Raw genomic sequence first — 17,004 nt, 5'->3', positions numbered from 1 at the left:
TGTTCACACAAAGCCACTCAGGTAAAAAACATTGCTTTGTTAATGGTAATGGCTTTTTTCAGATTTGCATTTTAGAAGCTTCTTTGTGTGTAGAATATGCAAAACTGATTACAGAAAAGCAAAAATCAACTTCTAAAATGCAATAGTGAGGAAATTGACCAAGTATTTCTCCAAAAAACAATATAGAAATTATGTAAAATTGTCAGGAGCAACTACTTCAAAATCCTGGATATTGACTGTTATAGACTGAATGTTTACAGCACCCTGAAATTATTATGTTGAATTAATAACACCCAGTAAGACAGTTGGGGTCTTCAGGAAGTAGATGAATGAAATTAGGGCTATGTAGAGGAGACTGCAACCTTCTTTATAGAAAAGTCTTTTTATAGAAGAGACTCAAAAAAAGTATGAGAGTTCTATCAGAATAGGACAAATGGAAACCAGCTCCTTTGCTGCCAGAGTTGGCTGGCTTAATTTGGAACAGAAAATGAAAAATTTCATGCCTGGGCAAGTGAGGTGGATATCTAAAATAATAATGATCTTAGTGGTGAAAAACAAAAGGAAAAAATGGTATCCAACAGTGCAGTTAGTCTAGTGTTGAGATATTAGTTGAAACCAGCAAGAAACTGGCAGACGTAACAAAAATTTAATAGGGCAATTAGAGAAATGAAGTATTCTTACTGGGTCTTGATGAGCTCCACATGTCCCTGGAGGTTGGGGCAGTTGTACACATGCAGAAGACTGCATGTGTACTCAGGAGCTTCAGAGAATATCTACACGGTACTGAAAGAACATAGACTTGAACCCAGGCAAAGAAGAAATGAGGAGACCTGGAAGAAATTAAACGCCAGTGAAACTTGTGAACCACCAGTAATTTACCAAAAGAGTCAAGATAATGAGGTACCACATCTAACCAATTAGCAGATGACCATTAACCTATGCTCACCCAGATATGTAGCATATCAGAATTAAAAATTGAAACAATAATATAGGAACAACAAACCTAAACAGTTGCCATATATTTCAGGGAAAACAGATTCTACAGAATCTGGGCCAAACAAAAGTAATACAACCATCATTAATAGCAATAATAATGACTTGGAGGGAAACAAATAAAAATCAAAAGTTTCTGCAATGTATTAACTTAAATGTACAATTAAAAAAAAGAAATGTGATCTGCCCTCAAAAAAGAAAAACAAATATAACTCAGACACAGGAAGAAAAATATCTGACTGAAATTATCTCTGATGAGTCTTGAATGTTGCATTTAGAAGGCAAATACTGCAAATCAAACACTAAAATATGTTGGAAGAACTAAAGAAAAATATCTTTAAAAACTAAAGTAAAGCATAATTAGAAAAATTTACTAAGTAGAAAATAATAGTAATGAAATATAAATTACAAATAAGAAATAATAGAAATTTTACAGAGAAAAAAATATAAACTTCACTAGAATTCAATAGCAAACTTGAGGTGGCAAAAGAAAAAAACAGCAAACTTAAAGACAGATCAACAAAATTGTTCATTCTACATAGTGAATGAGCAGTGTTAGACAACAGCTTCTGTTTGGACAGATGCTGTGTCTTGGTTGTGCCTGAAGCTTCGAAGGGCTACTTGGCATCTCCTTTCTTCTATGGAGCGTTCACCATTCAAACAAGACAGATTTGCTAAAATATTAGTTAAATTGAGTCTTGCTTGCCTCCACTTGGTCACTTTGTATGAGTCCAATATTTTTTTGTTTCATTTCTTGTTTTTTTCCCCCCCTGGCTTTTTAACATGGTTTTTAGTTGATATTCGTGAAAAGAGTGAGTACTTGGAACTGTGCCGCCAATGCAAAGAAATCCTAAAGAAGTATATTTCTTTGCAGGGTTATACCATACCATTCTTCAGGCCATTTGCTGGAAAAGTAGAATAAAATCTCAACTAATTCCTTTTTAATTGCATCCTCTAGCATTATAGGTGTAGGACAGTACTGTATCATGCTCTTATGAACATAAAACTTCTTTACCTGCTTTATTATACATAGCAGTGACCTTGCTTTATCAGAGCTGTTTTAATGAAGTTACTCTAGAATGTTTTATTTTTGGATGATAATTGAGAATCTAATAAAAAAAATTTCTGGTATATAAAAAAAAGTTGTTTAATCTGAGAAAAAAGGAAAAGAAAAAACTAATGATGAAGAAGGATGAACAGATCTTCCCAGAATTGTGGGTCACAAACCTGCCCATAATGGAACTCTCAAAAGAAGAAAGAAATGAGCAGAAAAACACATGATATTAAAATGTCTAAGAAATTTCTAAATCTGATGAAAAGCATTAATCCACAAATCCAAAAAACTTAACATACCTTAAGAAGAATAAACACAGACTATGATGCTCAAATGAAAGTCAAAGACAAAGGGAAAATTGTAAAATTAGAAAGAAAAACATCCACCTGTCAGAAAAAGGTAACTTCTTTAAAATGAAAACTGACTTTTCATTGGAAAATATGGAGGCTGAAAAACAACAAAATAAATTATTCAAAGTTCTGAAAGAAAAACAGTAACCACAAAAAAACCAAAAAATGCATACTTAGAAAAAATCCAATAATAATAATAATAATAATAATAAATAAATAAATAATAAATAAGGCAGAGAGAATGTTTTGCCTAGATTTGCTATAAAAGAAATACTAAAGGAAGTCCTTCAGGCTGAAAAGAAGGACACCAGAGAATGTCAGTAAAAATATTGTTATTATCTGTTCTTTATTTTTCTTCTTCTCTACACTAATTGGAAAATAAAGTGTATCAAGTAATTGTAAAACTTTGTATTTTGACTTATAAACATGAAGATATATCTGAGAATAACAAGCAAGGAAGGGGAAGGATCTGGAGATTATCCAGAGTAAAGAATCTCTATTTTACTGTAATTGTTAGTATTGATCTGAAATCAGTTGTGATGAGTTAGCATAAATATTGTGATCCCAATAAAAATAACAAAGAAAATAACTGAAAAAACATTGTTAAAAACCAAAAAAGGAATTAGAATATTACATTAATAATATTATTTGGAGGCAAACTTTAGATATTCAGTTTTTCTCCTCAGCCACCAGCCCTGCTGATATAGCAGAAGTGTATGGTCCTCCAGCAGAGTCATAAGCAACTGACTTCTGCAGGATTTTCTAAAAACTCTTATTACTGCATAAAATCTAACCCCACAATCCATTCTTCATCACATGTCACTCTTGGCGGTTCAGCTTTCCTCATCAAATTCTAAGTATATGCTCTATTCAAAATGAAATGGTACATACACCACCCTTTTTGATCTTAAGCTTAAGACAGATCCAAAGAGGCCTGGATAAAATTTTATCATTTTCTCCTCTTTATTATTTTTATCCTTCTACTCCTTTAATCCTCTTTAGTGCCATTTTCCTAATTTTTATATTTAACACCAAGCTTAATGTTCTTTTCTCATAGTCAACAAGGATAGTTGTGATTATAAATTTTCCTCACAACTTTTGATATGCATTATATTTGTGTAACTGAGTTTTAAATGCTGTTATCACCATTATTAACTTGTTTGGCTCATGGTTTAATTATCAAGTTTTTTTTCTTTTTTCCAAAGATGTAGAATTCTAATTTAGGGATAAAATGATAAAAAGATATTTATCATTTTATATTTTTATAGCAATGTAATTAGATAATATATAATTATTTTTAGTCTTCATCAGACTTTATAGGTTACCTATGTTAATCCTGTTTTTGTAAATGCTGCATGAGTTCCTGGAAAAGGTATACAGTCTTTAATATGGGAATGCAGTAGTCTTCACATGAATCTTTGCACTCTTCTTCTATAACAATTTTTGGAGGTCTAGCTGATCTGTAAGTAACTGAGAACGTGAATTAAACAGCACCTTGTCCTGAAAGAATCTATTACAGACCTTAGAATATTTTTTAAAGTACCATAGAAAAGTTGAAGTCCTTGTGGCATAACCAAGTGTTGACTACAGAGTCAAAAGAAGAGAATCAATTTTTTCCCTCATGAAGCAGGAATTTTTAGGAGTGAAAATCAATTAGGTTAGAACATTCATCAGATTCAATATTTAAAAGTTACTTTCATTGTGAAATATTTTTACTGCTAATGAGCTAGGATCTGAACCATCAGTCCAAGAGACCTGTGCTGTGAGCAGACTCTTATCTAATAGATCAATAATAGCAACTGGCAAGCGAGAGATTATCTAGTTCAGGGCTTTTGTTTTTGTTTTCTTTTTGGTTATGTAATTTACTAATGAGTTTTAGGTGAAACAGACCAACAGAAAAGTCAACTTTGATCTTTCATTTTGTAATTGTTCCCAGTAATATTTGTATCTTGTCTTTCTTTTCTCTTGAGGCAAGGAGAAGCCATTTTACTTTAGAGGGCCATAGTTGTTCTTTGCTTTCTCAGTGCAGAATTCTTTATCACCATATGTTAAATGAGAGATGAAGAGGTCAGAACCTAAAGTACTGCAGGATGCAAGTAGGGATTCTAATTCATTTGATAACCAGAGATGCAAAAGCTGTACCTTTCTCAAAAAAAAAAATTAGAAAAGTTAAATAGGCATATTGACAATGTTCTAGTGGGTTTTATTCTTGAAGAATAATTTTATTTAAGTAGAATTTAAAAATTTTAAAGGAAATTCAGAAATGTAAAGTTTTCAAAACCACATGGATGCAATAAAATCATATTTAAACACATCAGAGATACTATCCATATAAATACCAGAAGAGGGTATTAATGTCCTCCTCCAAGAAGTAAATACCAGTACCAAAATTCTAATATTTTAGTGGTCTAGCATCAATAAGGAAAATTATGAGCTTTGCTGGCTTCAGAAAAATTCTCATATAGAATTATAATTTAAATTCAAGATAACAAAAATAAAATGAAAGCCAAGAAAGAAAATGATAGCCAAGAAATTTACAGCAAAACTGACTTTCAATCATAAAGAACTAGAAAAAGTGTTATCAACGTGCCAAAATCCAGAGAATATGCTCAATAAGCATTTATGGGGATTAGAGTACAGATTTCAGACAACAAAAATTACTACCAACCATAAGCTTTAGCCACCATTGTCATTCCAAAAGAGACAGCAAGATAGCAAGATCTTTAAAAGTTCCAACTTCCAACTGAGTATGATTAAGTCCTGGATTTTCAATTTTCAGAAAACATAGATGAAAGAAGTACATGTCAAATTATACTTGAACATGCAATCAGTATATTCCAGACCATGGGAGACACTGAAGGGTGAATGAATCAGCTTTATAAAAGTTATTAATGTATTATGAAACATAATATTGGCGTTCATTTTCATATAATTGTACAAGCATGGCATATAATTTGCTCCAATTCAGTCCCTACTACTTCAGGTTTTTTTCAAAAGATGTATTTACAGAAATAAAAGAGAAGGTAATAGGAAAGTTATAGATTAAAATAAGAAGTGGTTGAGATTAGAGTATCTCAGAATGTAGACTTGAATATATATGCATTTATAAAACTTATAAAATGCAAAGAAGTTATTACTAAGTCAGAGTAGTGGATAATTTTGAAATGAAACACAAAGTTGTGATTGAGAAGGACAAATACAAGGAGTGGAAGGAAAAATCTTATTTTATGACCTGAGATGTAAGTATAAAGATGTTCACCTTACAACATTTGATTAAGCTACAAATTTCTGTGTGTTTTTCTTTACCTTGGATTTGCTCCACAATAAAAATCATATAAATGAAAAATAAATATCGTGATGGCTATTGATTGATTCAATTTCCCATCCACTGTCCTTTAGTGCCGCAGTCTGGCTGGGCACAAATCACGAGCCACTCAAGCAGGAACAAACTTTATTTGCAAACTCCACCAGCACACTCCCCGGGAACTCTCCCGAATGCCACCCACTCGGCTCCTCCAGGAACACCACACACCAACCGGAACTCCCACCACCGGAACTTCACCAACCAACACGAATTCTTCAGGAATCCCCGAGAGAGCTCAACTGGAACTCAAAAGTCATCATCTTAATGGCTCGCTGGCATCACCTCTCAACCACTACTTCTGGCAAAAATGCCATGCGTCATCCCGACTCGGCTGTGGCCCTCAACACTTTAGTAAGTTTCCTATTGCATAAAAATCTTGAGATCTGCAAAACTGCTTTTTTCAGCCAACATTCTCTATGCAAACCAGGTTTCACCAATTATAGGCCCCACCATGAATTCAGAATGTCTTCAGAGACCTAGTAAAATTATAAGGTAAAGAACAAAGGTAAATTAACAACAGACTCTAAATTAGCAGTCATAAAAATGTCAATGTGGAGATAAACTGAAAGTGCTAGGCCTAAAATATATTCTTTAATAAAAAAATAAATTTTAAAGATGGTTATAAATGTAAATGGTACACATCTTCTCCCTGTGTTGGCAATATGAAGGAAATAAAAAGGCAAACAAAATATTCTAGTATATGTTAGGTGTTGAGATTTATTTGAATTTTGGTTTGTTTTACAAACAATAAGAATTTTAAAAAGTTAACAGTACAGAAAGAATACATTAACCCATGCTCCAAGTCACATTTCCAATCTTATTTGGGTGTTGGTCTTACTAACTTCAGGACAACTTGTGTTTATTTACTTCACAAGTATAACTGAGAGCATTAAAAAACAATGCACAACAAAAATGACTGTGATCTTTACAAAATTAATCATCACAACAGAAGTATGAAAACTGAAAGATTTGCAAATTGCTTAGGAGATTGTAACTCCTCCAGTGATCTTGAAAATATTTATTGTACTAGATTAAATCTGCTTCATATACTGTGTCTGAGAGTATCTGCAAGAAGTTCACATTTTTGTTTTCTGTGACTAATTTCTTCTCCCTGTTTTCAATATAGATATGTTAATCTAAAAATTATCATGCAAAATAGTGTTAGAAAAAAAACAAAGAATGAAGTTATTCGAACCCTCTTTTCAACTTCATTTTTTAAAAAGTCATTTAAAAAGTAAGGCTTCACTTTTTTTAAAAAATCATCTTTCAAAACACCATTATAAGGAGTCTGAACATGCTCAAATAATAGCATCTTTCCAAGAATTTTCTTTTGGCAATAGAGTTCAGAGATCACGCTATGCTAAGCCTTTGCTAATGAAGAAAAACTCTTAATCTGAGACAATTCATATCACTCAAGATTCTACCTATCTAATTTATCCATCTGTCTGTCTCTTCAGATTAATAATATGAATGTTAAATATTATTTTTATTCTTCAAAAAATTATAATGAAAATCCAATGTAAACCAATGTATAACTTCAGTAATTTTTCATTGTAAAGCAGCAATAACATGATTAGACAACATTTTAAAGTTTCCCTTGAGTCACAAAAATTTTGAAGAGAGAAAGATGTTTCTAAAATATTAAAAAAGAATCAATGAAATTTTCCAAAAGTCACTTTAGTTTTCCAAATTAAATTACTTGCACATTAATTTTAAGTACACATAGATAAATATTTTATACTTGCAATTAAAGTCAATTATTAGTTCAAGAAAATATCAAAAGTTAAGTAAAGGTTGTGACTAACCTTAATCACCAGAATGATATAATGAAAACTCAACTATATGATTTATATGATTTACCTCCTTTTTTCCCAAAACAACTCTACAATGTTGGTACCATTATAATTGCCTTGTACAGATGTAGAAACAATTCAGAATAGATAAACTGTGGAACTAACCTAGATGCCCTTCAATAGATGAATGGATAAAAAAATGTGGCATATATATACAATGGAATATTACTCTGCAATAAAGAGAATAAAATCATTGCATTTGCAGGTAAATGAATGGAGTTAAAGAAGATAATGCTAAGTGAAATTAGCCAATCCCAAAAACCCAAATGCCAAATGTTTTCTCTGATATAAGGAGGCTGATTCATAGTGGGGTAGGGAGAAGGAGCATGGGAAGAATAGACAAACTCTAGATAGTGCAGAGGGGTTGGAAGGGAAGGAGGGGGTATGGGTTTATAAATGATAGTGGGATGTGATGGACATTATTATAGAAAGTACATGTATGAAGATATGAGTTGGTATGAATATACTTTATATACAACCAGAGATATGAAAAATTGTACTCTATATGTGTAATAAGAATTGTAATGCATTCCACTGTCACATATAAATTTTAAAAAATTAATTTAAAACAAACAAAAAAAGAGAAGAATCTTGCCGAAGTTTATACCATAAACAATACAACTGGTAAAAACACTGGTAAAAAAGACACCAAAATCTAAAGTTTTTACACCTGCATCAGGGTGAATTCAGATTCTGGAGAACATAAATCTTACACAATTTGATGAGAGCTCCTCAAATAAAGAAAATCCAAATTGTTAATAGAACATTGTTAAACCCATTCCAGGGTCTTGGAGAAACTCATTCAAAAAAAAAAAAAAGACGTATAAAATTTCAGCTTCACATAACCTCATATTGAACTATATAGTTTTCTAAAATTATCCTTAAATGTTTTTAGAAATTAACATAATTTACTGTTTTATTATCACTACATATAGCCAATTCCCTCACATATTACAATTTATATGTTATTGGTTTTCACCTATACCTCACTTCTAATATATTTTTTTCCACTTGCATTTCGTTATTCTGTTCATAAGACTTTTATAAGACTTTTACAATTGGCTTTTTAATTTTTTAAAAAAACTCTTAAGTTCAGAATCACCAAGTTTCATGTCTCTGCAAACATGTAAAAGGAGATAAAGTTGGTTATCAACATAATATTATTTTTAAAACATTTGGTATATAACTATTATGCATAGTACTGGGATCCATCATGATGTATTCACATCTGCACATAACATAATTTTGTCAACTTAATTTTCATTGCCTCCCCTTTCCCTCCCTGTCTTCCTTCCCCTGATTCTCTTCCTCTACCTACTGGTTTCCTGTTTATATTCTTACGTATCCTCTACATCACCACACACCCTTGATTGTGTTATTGGAAATTGTGCATTTACAATTATTCTTGACCTGACATGTTTAGGTTGGATGGTTTCTGTTCATCTAGCATGCTCTGCAAAGCATCATTTCTGACTTTGGATACTACCGCAGCAAATGGTACCATTCTTACCATTGCTTAAGGAGTCTATATCCATGTCACAGTGCTTACCATTTGTAAAGGAGTACCAGTCCCATAGGTCCTATTTATGATTCTGTGCATTTATGTAATATGCAGCAATATCGTTGATGCTACTCCTCATGCTGATCCTCCAGGGAAGTTGGTAGGTAATTCCTTTTACACATGGAAGAGATCCATAGACTGCCTGCAGTGCTTTTCATTCTCAGCTAGAGTCTTATTAGCAATTCAGCTGTTCAACCTCATTATTGATTTGCCTTCTAGAGTTGTCTGCTGATCAATTACACCTTTTAGGGTTTTGGCAAATATTCTGGAGTTTTAGAATTCTCACATAAGCACCAAATCTTGATAGCATCCTTTCAAAAGATTCTGCAGTTTTATATTGTAGAAAACAGGCTTTAAAAGACATTCCTTGGACAAATTAGTATGTTATATGAAAGAATTATTAGGGATATTGCTAAAACACCAGCTAAACTGTTCTATGTAAATACGAGCATATGAGTGTATTTGTACATACAACTACAAAAGTAAGTTACATACACAGTCTAAACTGATCCATTCACGTTCCCATTTCAAATGGAGTGATGTTATTATTTTGCTGGTATAAATATGTTTTATACTCATGTTAGTACTGTAGATATTTTTGACCAGTTACTTCAAAATCGCCTGTCTTAAGCACAATAACATACACTTTTTAACTAAATTTGTTTTCTTATTTGTTTAATACACTAATGAAAAAACACATGAATGAAAGCAGAACACATTCCACTTATAATTTGGCTTAAAATGATAAGTTAGGAACTTACTTTTCTTAATTTATCTCTCAAAATAGTAATTACTATAATTAATATAATAAGAATCACATAATTCTTGGTTATTTCCATTTAATCAATCATTACAGGAAAAGAAAAACAAGTTGATATGTATCAAATACTATGGTAACCACATATCTTTCCTTTTATGAATACAAGTTGGATAATATATTTGACACTGTTTTTAATAAATTTTGTTAAATAACTTCTAAACAATAGTGGATTTACCATCGATTAAATAAAATAATTTGCAGAACAAAACATAAAGGAGAATCACAGTATTTACCATGTATTTCAATACTTGCAATTTGAGTAACTATCAGCAGGTGATAGTGATACTTTGTGTACCTGAAAGCTATTATTTAAAACAGTAACAAAACCTATTTTATACAAAACCATACTTATTACATTGACAGTGTTTTACTAAGTATAAATTAATTTTATACAAATATTAAAACAAAAATGTACTTTGGCCACAATGTAAACAATATAATACTTTAAAATTAAAACATATATTCTCCATAAATTGAATTATTATCAAAACATATATTTTTAAATATCATTATAATTTTAACTTCCAATGCATTATTTCCATGGTTCCTATATGAAACAAAGTATACAGTTTTGCAACTCATTTCATAATGTTTTCTGATTTGCAGAATTCTCTAACTTCCCTATACATTCTGCAGGATCAGAAGGAGGTATCATGGCAATACCACATTTTTTATTAGCTAAATATGGTTACTGGAGACTTTACACTTGTGTCATATTTATTTTCATCTCATCAGTATCTATAATAAAATGTATCCAAAGTTTTCTTTAATGAAAAAAGATCACAATTAGTTTGAATGTGATATATAGATATATAGATCCCTGAGTCACTTTAGTATATATCATATATAAATATAGATATATACTATGTGTCTCTATATAAATATCTATATCTATAGCTATAGCTATAGATATATTCCTGAGTCACTGTTTTTCTCTCTCTCTCTAATATGTGTGTGTGTGAGAGAAATTATTGCTTTTCAGGAAGAAACTCATTTCCAGCTATTAAGAATACTTAAGGATTACAGAAATCTTGTTAAATCTTGTTAATGTGTCATTCTTAAGGGGCAACTCTTAGTAACTCAGTTGCTAATTATACGTAATTTTCATTACCTTCTATTTTGCCTTCAATCTCTATTTCCCCTTCATATGTTTGTTCCTCTTTTCCGGTGAATTGATTATTAATATGGAATGTCTTGACTAAAGAAGTCACTCCTAATATTTTTGTAGTCTTTTTTTTTTTCCTGGAGCTAATTATTTCCATTAACTTGCTTTTCTGAATTTTCAAATGTATTTTGAACATACATAGGATTACAGTTTTAAAATTGCTCTGATCTCAAATGTTCTTGGCAACTTCAAATGTGCCAAGAAATGCAGAAACAAGAGCCTAGCACTGCATTGTTACCAGTGCCATGTGTCACAAAAACAAGGGCATTTAATGCCTAGGGTGTTAAAACTAAAAATGACAGGAAGGAGTTGCCTTGTTGGAATTCAGAAATCTGTTCTTCAGTTTCTTCAGGGCTGTCTTTACTTCTTGATTCCTCAAAGAATAGATCACTGGGTTCATAATGGGAGTAAAGATGGTATAAAACACAGACAGGACCTTCTCTATCAGAAAACTGTTTTGTGGCCACATGTAGATAAAAATGCATGGCCCAAAGAACATGAAGACAACAATGAAGTGAGCTGTACAGGTAGAAAGAGCCTTAGATGATCCTCTGGAAGAATGCTGCTTGATAGTAACCAGGACAATGACATAGGAATTAAATAAAAGAATAAAGCAGGACAGAGCAATGATGCCACTTGTTGAGATCATGAAAAGGCCCAAAACATAAGTGTCCACACAAGCCAGCTGGAATACCACTGGGAGGTCACAGAAAAAGCTGTCCACCTCATTGGGACCACAGAATGGTAACGTGAGGGCAAATATGACCTGGCTCATGGAATGCATGATTCCCACAATCCAAGAAGCTACCACAAGGGCAACACACACCTGGGGACTAACAATTGAAGCATAATGCAGGGGCTTACAAATCGCAATATATCTGTCAAAGGACATAGCCATTAATAAAATAATCTCAGTACCAGTGAAAAGATGTAGGAAGAATATTTGGGTAATACAGCCATCAAATGAGATGGTTTTGTGGCCAGTGAGGTAGTCTGTAATCATCTTGGGGGTGGCAAAGGAAGCAAGAGACATATCGATGATGGAAAGATTGGTAAGCAGGAAATACATGGGTGAGTGCAGGTGAGAGTCAGCAATAACTGTGATGACTAGAAGGCTGTTACCCACCATTGTTGCCACGTAAAGCAATGAAAATGCCATAAAGAAAAACATCTGTAGTGCCAAGGAATTAGACAGCCCTAGCAAAACAAATTCAGACACAGTGGACTTATTGACTGCATCCATTGTCTTGATGGATAGGTAGAAGCCTATTAAAAAAAATTTTAAAAAGAAAGTGTGATTTAATTGAAGCAAAAGCTTCATTTCTAAGCATCTACTTTCACAGATCTTTCCTCTATGAAAACTTATCCTTACTATTCTTTTCATCTCTCTCATTTGGTAAATTGGTTTACAAGAAAATTATAGAATATTAGAGATATAATAAAATACCTCTTAAATCATATATATTGAAAATGACATTCTCTTTTTTGGTACTACATAGTAATCAAATGGAAATATCATTATGAACAAATCTCTCCATGTATTTTTCCATCTATTCATCCATATAATCCTAATAATAATAGTTAACATTTTGTAAACATCTACTGTATGCTGACAATGTATTTAAAACACAGAGAGATACACACATTACACAATGTTTCATTATATATAATTCATCCATAAATATGTCCTTGATTAAAAAAACATATAAAAGTTAGAATATATGTAGAAACTCTTAAGCAACACAGTGGTAAATTTCTAGAGAATTGTTAACACATTTACAGATAAAAGTTTCTTGCTTGGTACCAGGAGAAACACAAAGAAAATTAGTTTTGCTCAAACTCATGGAAGAAAATGGACTACCAAGTTTACTACAATATAGTCATACAGCCAAAGAAAAGACATTTAACTTCTTTTAGTCACAATTTCTTTTTCCTAAAGTATGAGTCTGTTCTTCCTACAAATATTTGCAATTCCATTACTTAAATCTTTACCCTTATCTTCTAAAGTATATATCACATTACTTTTAGAAGATAGAGCTTAAGCATCAATCTCTATTGTCTCATCCCTGCTTGAATTGTGGTATGTGCAAACACATGCAAAATATTTTATTGATCTCAGCTCCACAGAACGGGAGTTAGTTGACATAATTGGAAATGTAAAGCATTTAGTCTCACTTACAAAACACTTTTACTTACGAGGTCTATAGCATCAGAACTTCAGATTATTCAGTGTTAAGTAGGCTTCTAACAGAGACCATAGGAGGTGTTTTTAAGCATGAATAAGTGACCTATTAGAATCACTCATCATGTAGCAGCTGTAGATAAAATGCATGTTGCAGGGACTTGGGATTTGACCAAGAAATCATCTTGCAAAGGGATTTATTAAACAACAAAGATGGTATTAGTGATTTCACAATAGACAGATACTTCAAGAATCTCGTGGGAATTTACAATGATTTTTTTCACCTGGACCTGAGAGATTCCAGGAAAGGAAATTGGTAAAGGCATCATTTCAAAAGGCAGTCGTAAATACCAAATTGACTAATTTACGTAGAGACCTTGGTTATCTAGCCCTGTACTATACACAATAAAGAATAAATTCCCAAAGCATTCACCTCTGCTTAAGCAACTTAATTCTTTGGAGATATTTAATACTCATAAATAAAACAATTGAGGTACAGTTAAACAAATCTCACATGCCACCAGTTCTCAGGGATCATGTGTGAACTGGACTTTAACTGAAACTCACAAAATGCTGAATAAATCAAGATAAGTGTCCTTGCAGAAGAGTTGTCATGAACATGGCCTAGAATGAAACCTAAACTTGTGATTAGCGGAATAAAAACATACATGAGGAGAAAAGTAGTGCAACTTATTTGTAGTGAAGCAAGACATGTAGTTAGAGGAGGGGAAGAACAATAACACCATTATAATTTATAACTTGATATAAAAGACAAGAAGCAGTCACCATAAAAACTTAGGCAGTTATAACAATTTGTAAGGATTAATCCAGATAGTTCTGAGAAAGAAGAAATTAAAGGCAGAGGATTATTAAATAAAGTAGAAGTTAAATTTGACTAAGGTATTAGTAATACAAATTAGATTTTGACTAATAAAATGAGAATTATAAGTTATTACCATTATGAATAAATTTTACTTACAAACTAGTACCAATCAAATCATTGTCACATTATTGTCAATGTGGTACACTGCATATTTTAAAATCAAAACTGGCTACCTTTTTGTTTATAGTCCATTCCTTCAAGGATACTCCTGCTCTGAGGGAAGAGCATAGCTCCCACTTTATTTAGAGGGCCCTGGACATAGGACTTTATTGAGCACAATGTGAAGAGAAGCATTACATGCCACACCCAAGCAGAGATCTTCAGAGTTTATGTGAAGCTCTAGCATTGTTCTCCTCCACCTGCCAGATCCCAGGATAGACAGAATCAATGCACAGAGAAATTGGGGATAGGGGAGGGTAGGTTTGTGATTAGAAAGATATAATATTAGTGGGGTACAGTGGTGCACACCTGTAATCCCAGTGGCTCGGGAGGCTGCGACATGAGAATCACGAGTTCAAAGCCAGCCTCAGCAGAAGCCAGGTCCTAAGCAACTGTCTCTAAATACAATACAAAATAGGGCTGGGGATGTGACTCAGTGGTTGAGTGCCCCTGATTTTAATCCCCGTACCACTCTCCACCCTCATCACCAAAAAAGAAAAGTAAGAAAGAATATTGTTAAGATTTCAGTTACTTCCTTGTTGTTCTACACTGTGTAGAACAAGGAAGTAACTGAAATCTTAACAATATTCCATTTCCTTACAGGCACTTTATAGAAGTAAAGATAAAGATATAGATAAAGATAAAGATATAGTTATAAAGATATAATACTATATCTTTCTGAATAATGTCTACAAGAAATTATAAAAGACCTAAAATCACCAAAGCAATTTGTTAGAAGAACAAATCTGTTAGACTTTTGCTGTCTACTTCAACATTTAATATAAAGCAGTAGTCATCAATATAGCCTGGCATTTGCCCAAGAGAAAAATAGATAAATGGAACAGAATGGTCAGAAGAAAATATACACAAATGGTCAGATTTTTAGCAAAGCTGCCAGTGAGGCGTGGCCTCTCAACAAATAATGTAGGAATAATTAGATAACTGTAAACAAAAATAAACCCCTCAGTCTTCACCTAGATCTTATATAAAAATCAATGTCAGATGGATATAGATCTAAATATTAGAGATAAAACCACAAAAGCCCTAGAATAAAACAGGAGAAAGATCTCTGTTGCCTAAAGTTAGGCAAAAGTTTCTAAAAGATAAAGCATTAAAAAATTAAAAATGTGCTGAATCAAAAGTTAAAATTTCTACTCTTTTAAAGATACTGTTAAGTAAATGAACAAAGTATGTCACTGATGGGAAGAAAATACTTGTATCAAGAATGCAACAAAAAATCATGCGCTGTTGGCAGAAATCAAAATGGAACAGTCATTTTTGAAATTTGACTTGGCAACTTACATAAAGTGAACCATACAACCACCATATAACACAGTAAAAGCTCTCTTGGGCATTTAACCAAAGAAAATAAACACATGAATTTTGTTCTTAATAATCCCAAAGTAGAAGAAACAATAAAAATGACCATCAGCTCATGGTTAGATTGTCATATACTCATATGATAAAATATTACTGAGCTGGTAAAAATATATGAACCAGAATATGATAAAAACTCAAAAGTTGTATGCTAATCAAGGTTTCTCATTCTCACTACTGCCATTTTGAAGCAAAAAAAAAGAAATGCTTATTCTATAGGATTATCTTCTGCATTGTAAAATGACAGGATCACACTTGGCCACTACTCATCAGATGCCAACAACATCACCCCCTCCCCCCGGAAAAAAAAAAAAAAAAAAAAAAAAACTCATAAAACAACAAACTTTAATCCTGGTAAATCAATTTCATTAAACATTAATGGTCCAGATACACCAATCAAAACACAGAGACTGGCAGAGCAAATTAAATTATATGCTGTCCATCAGGAACTCACTTCAAGTGTAACTATGGAGGCAGAAAGAAATGGGTGTTCTTGAAATTCCAGAAATGACAGAATTTTGAGATGGGCAAGAGAGGGTGTAAATATTATAAGTGATTCCTTACTCCTCGGTTTCTTAAGTGATATGGGACAACTCAATGTGTCCAAAGCAAGTTTGAGACAACCCTGTTTTAGGAGTGGGCAGGGTAGTGGCCTCACTCAAGGTCTCAGTGCTTCATCTAAGTGCTAGGAGCACACTGAGGTACCCAGGCTTTCCCTCCAGGTTCACGTGGAGCACTCGCCGCGAGAGACCACCTCCCGGGTCACCAAGGAGACCTTAGTAACTCAGAAGAATCGAGGTTGCAACCAGAATGAATGTTCACTTCCTGTGATGAAATGACCAGGAGTGAATAACAGGACCCCAGGAAAGTCCTCGAACGTGAACATAAACAGAACCATTCTACATAACCCATGAGCCCATGAGGAAGTCCCCAAAGACGTTTGTAAAATACACAAAGACAAATGAAAGTGAAATATAACAACAGGACCATGAAGATGAAGAGAGAAGAACCGTTCCATTGTCACCAGGTGTGTCCCTGCACACCCCACGGCCACAGAAAGGAACAGCACACCCTAACAGAGACCCCACCTTGGAAGAAGTGTGCACCTCTTTGAAAACCACAAACTACCAAACTCAACTGAGAAGAAAGAAAGTGAATAACTACAAGTTCTGGGGAAAAAAAATCTCTGGGCCCAGGTGACTTCAATGGAGAATTTTACTCACCATTAAAAGGACATTAGCAC

General features: G+C 32.9%; 1 protein-coding gene across 1 annotated transcript; it reads right to left on the bottom strand.

Annotated features, from left to right (window-relative positions):
- Positions 1 to 11,449: 11,449 nt before the first annotated feature.
- Positions 11,450 to 12,420, bottom strand: LOC107137740 (olfactory receptor 4K2). The gene has a single exon (XM_015480191.1). The coding sequence runs from the start codon at positions 12,401 to 12,403 to the stop codon at positions 11,450 to 11,452; it is 954 nt and encodes a 317-aa protein (XP_015335677.1). The 5' UTR covers positions 12,404 to 12,420.
- Between the last annotated feature and the right edge of the window lie 4,584 nt (positions 12,421 to 17,004).

Source organism: Marmota marmota, unplaced genomic scaffold (assembly GCF_001458135.2).
Source record: "Marmota marmota marmota unplaced genomic scaffold, marMar, whole genome shotgun sequence".
Classification (NCBI taxonomy): Eukaryota; Metazoa; Chordata; class Mammalia; order Rodentia; family Sciuridae; genus Marmota; species Marmota marmota.
Note: the sequence above shows the minus strand (reverse complement) of the source record. Positions and strands in the feature narration are given on the sequence as shown.

Bases quoted from the DNA above. Each gene is read 5' to 3' on its own strand.
- LOC107137740 (XM_015480191.1), bottom strand. From the start codon at position 12,403: ATGGATGCAGTCAATAAGTCCACTGTGTCTGAATTTGTTTTGCTAGGG.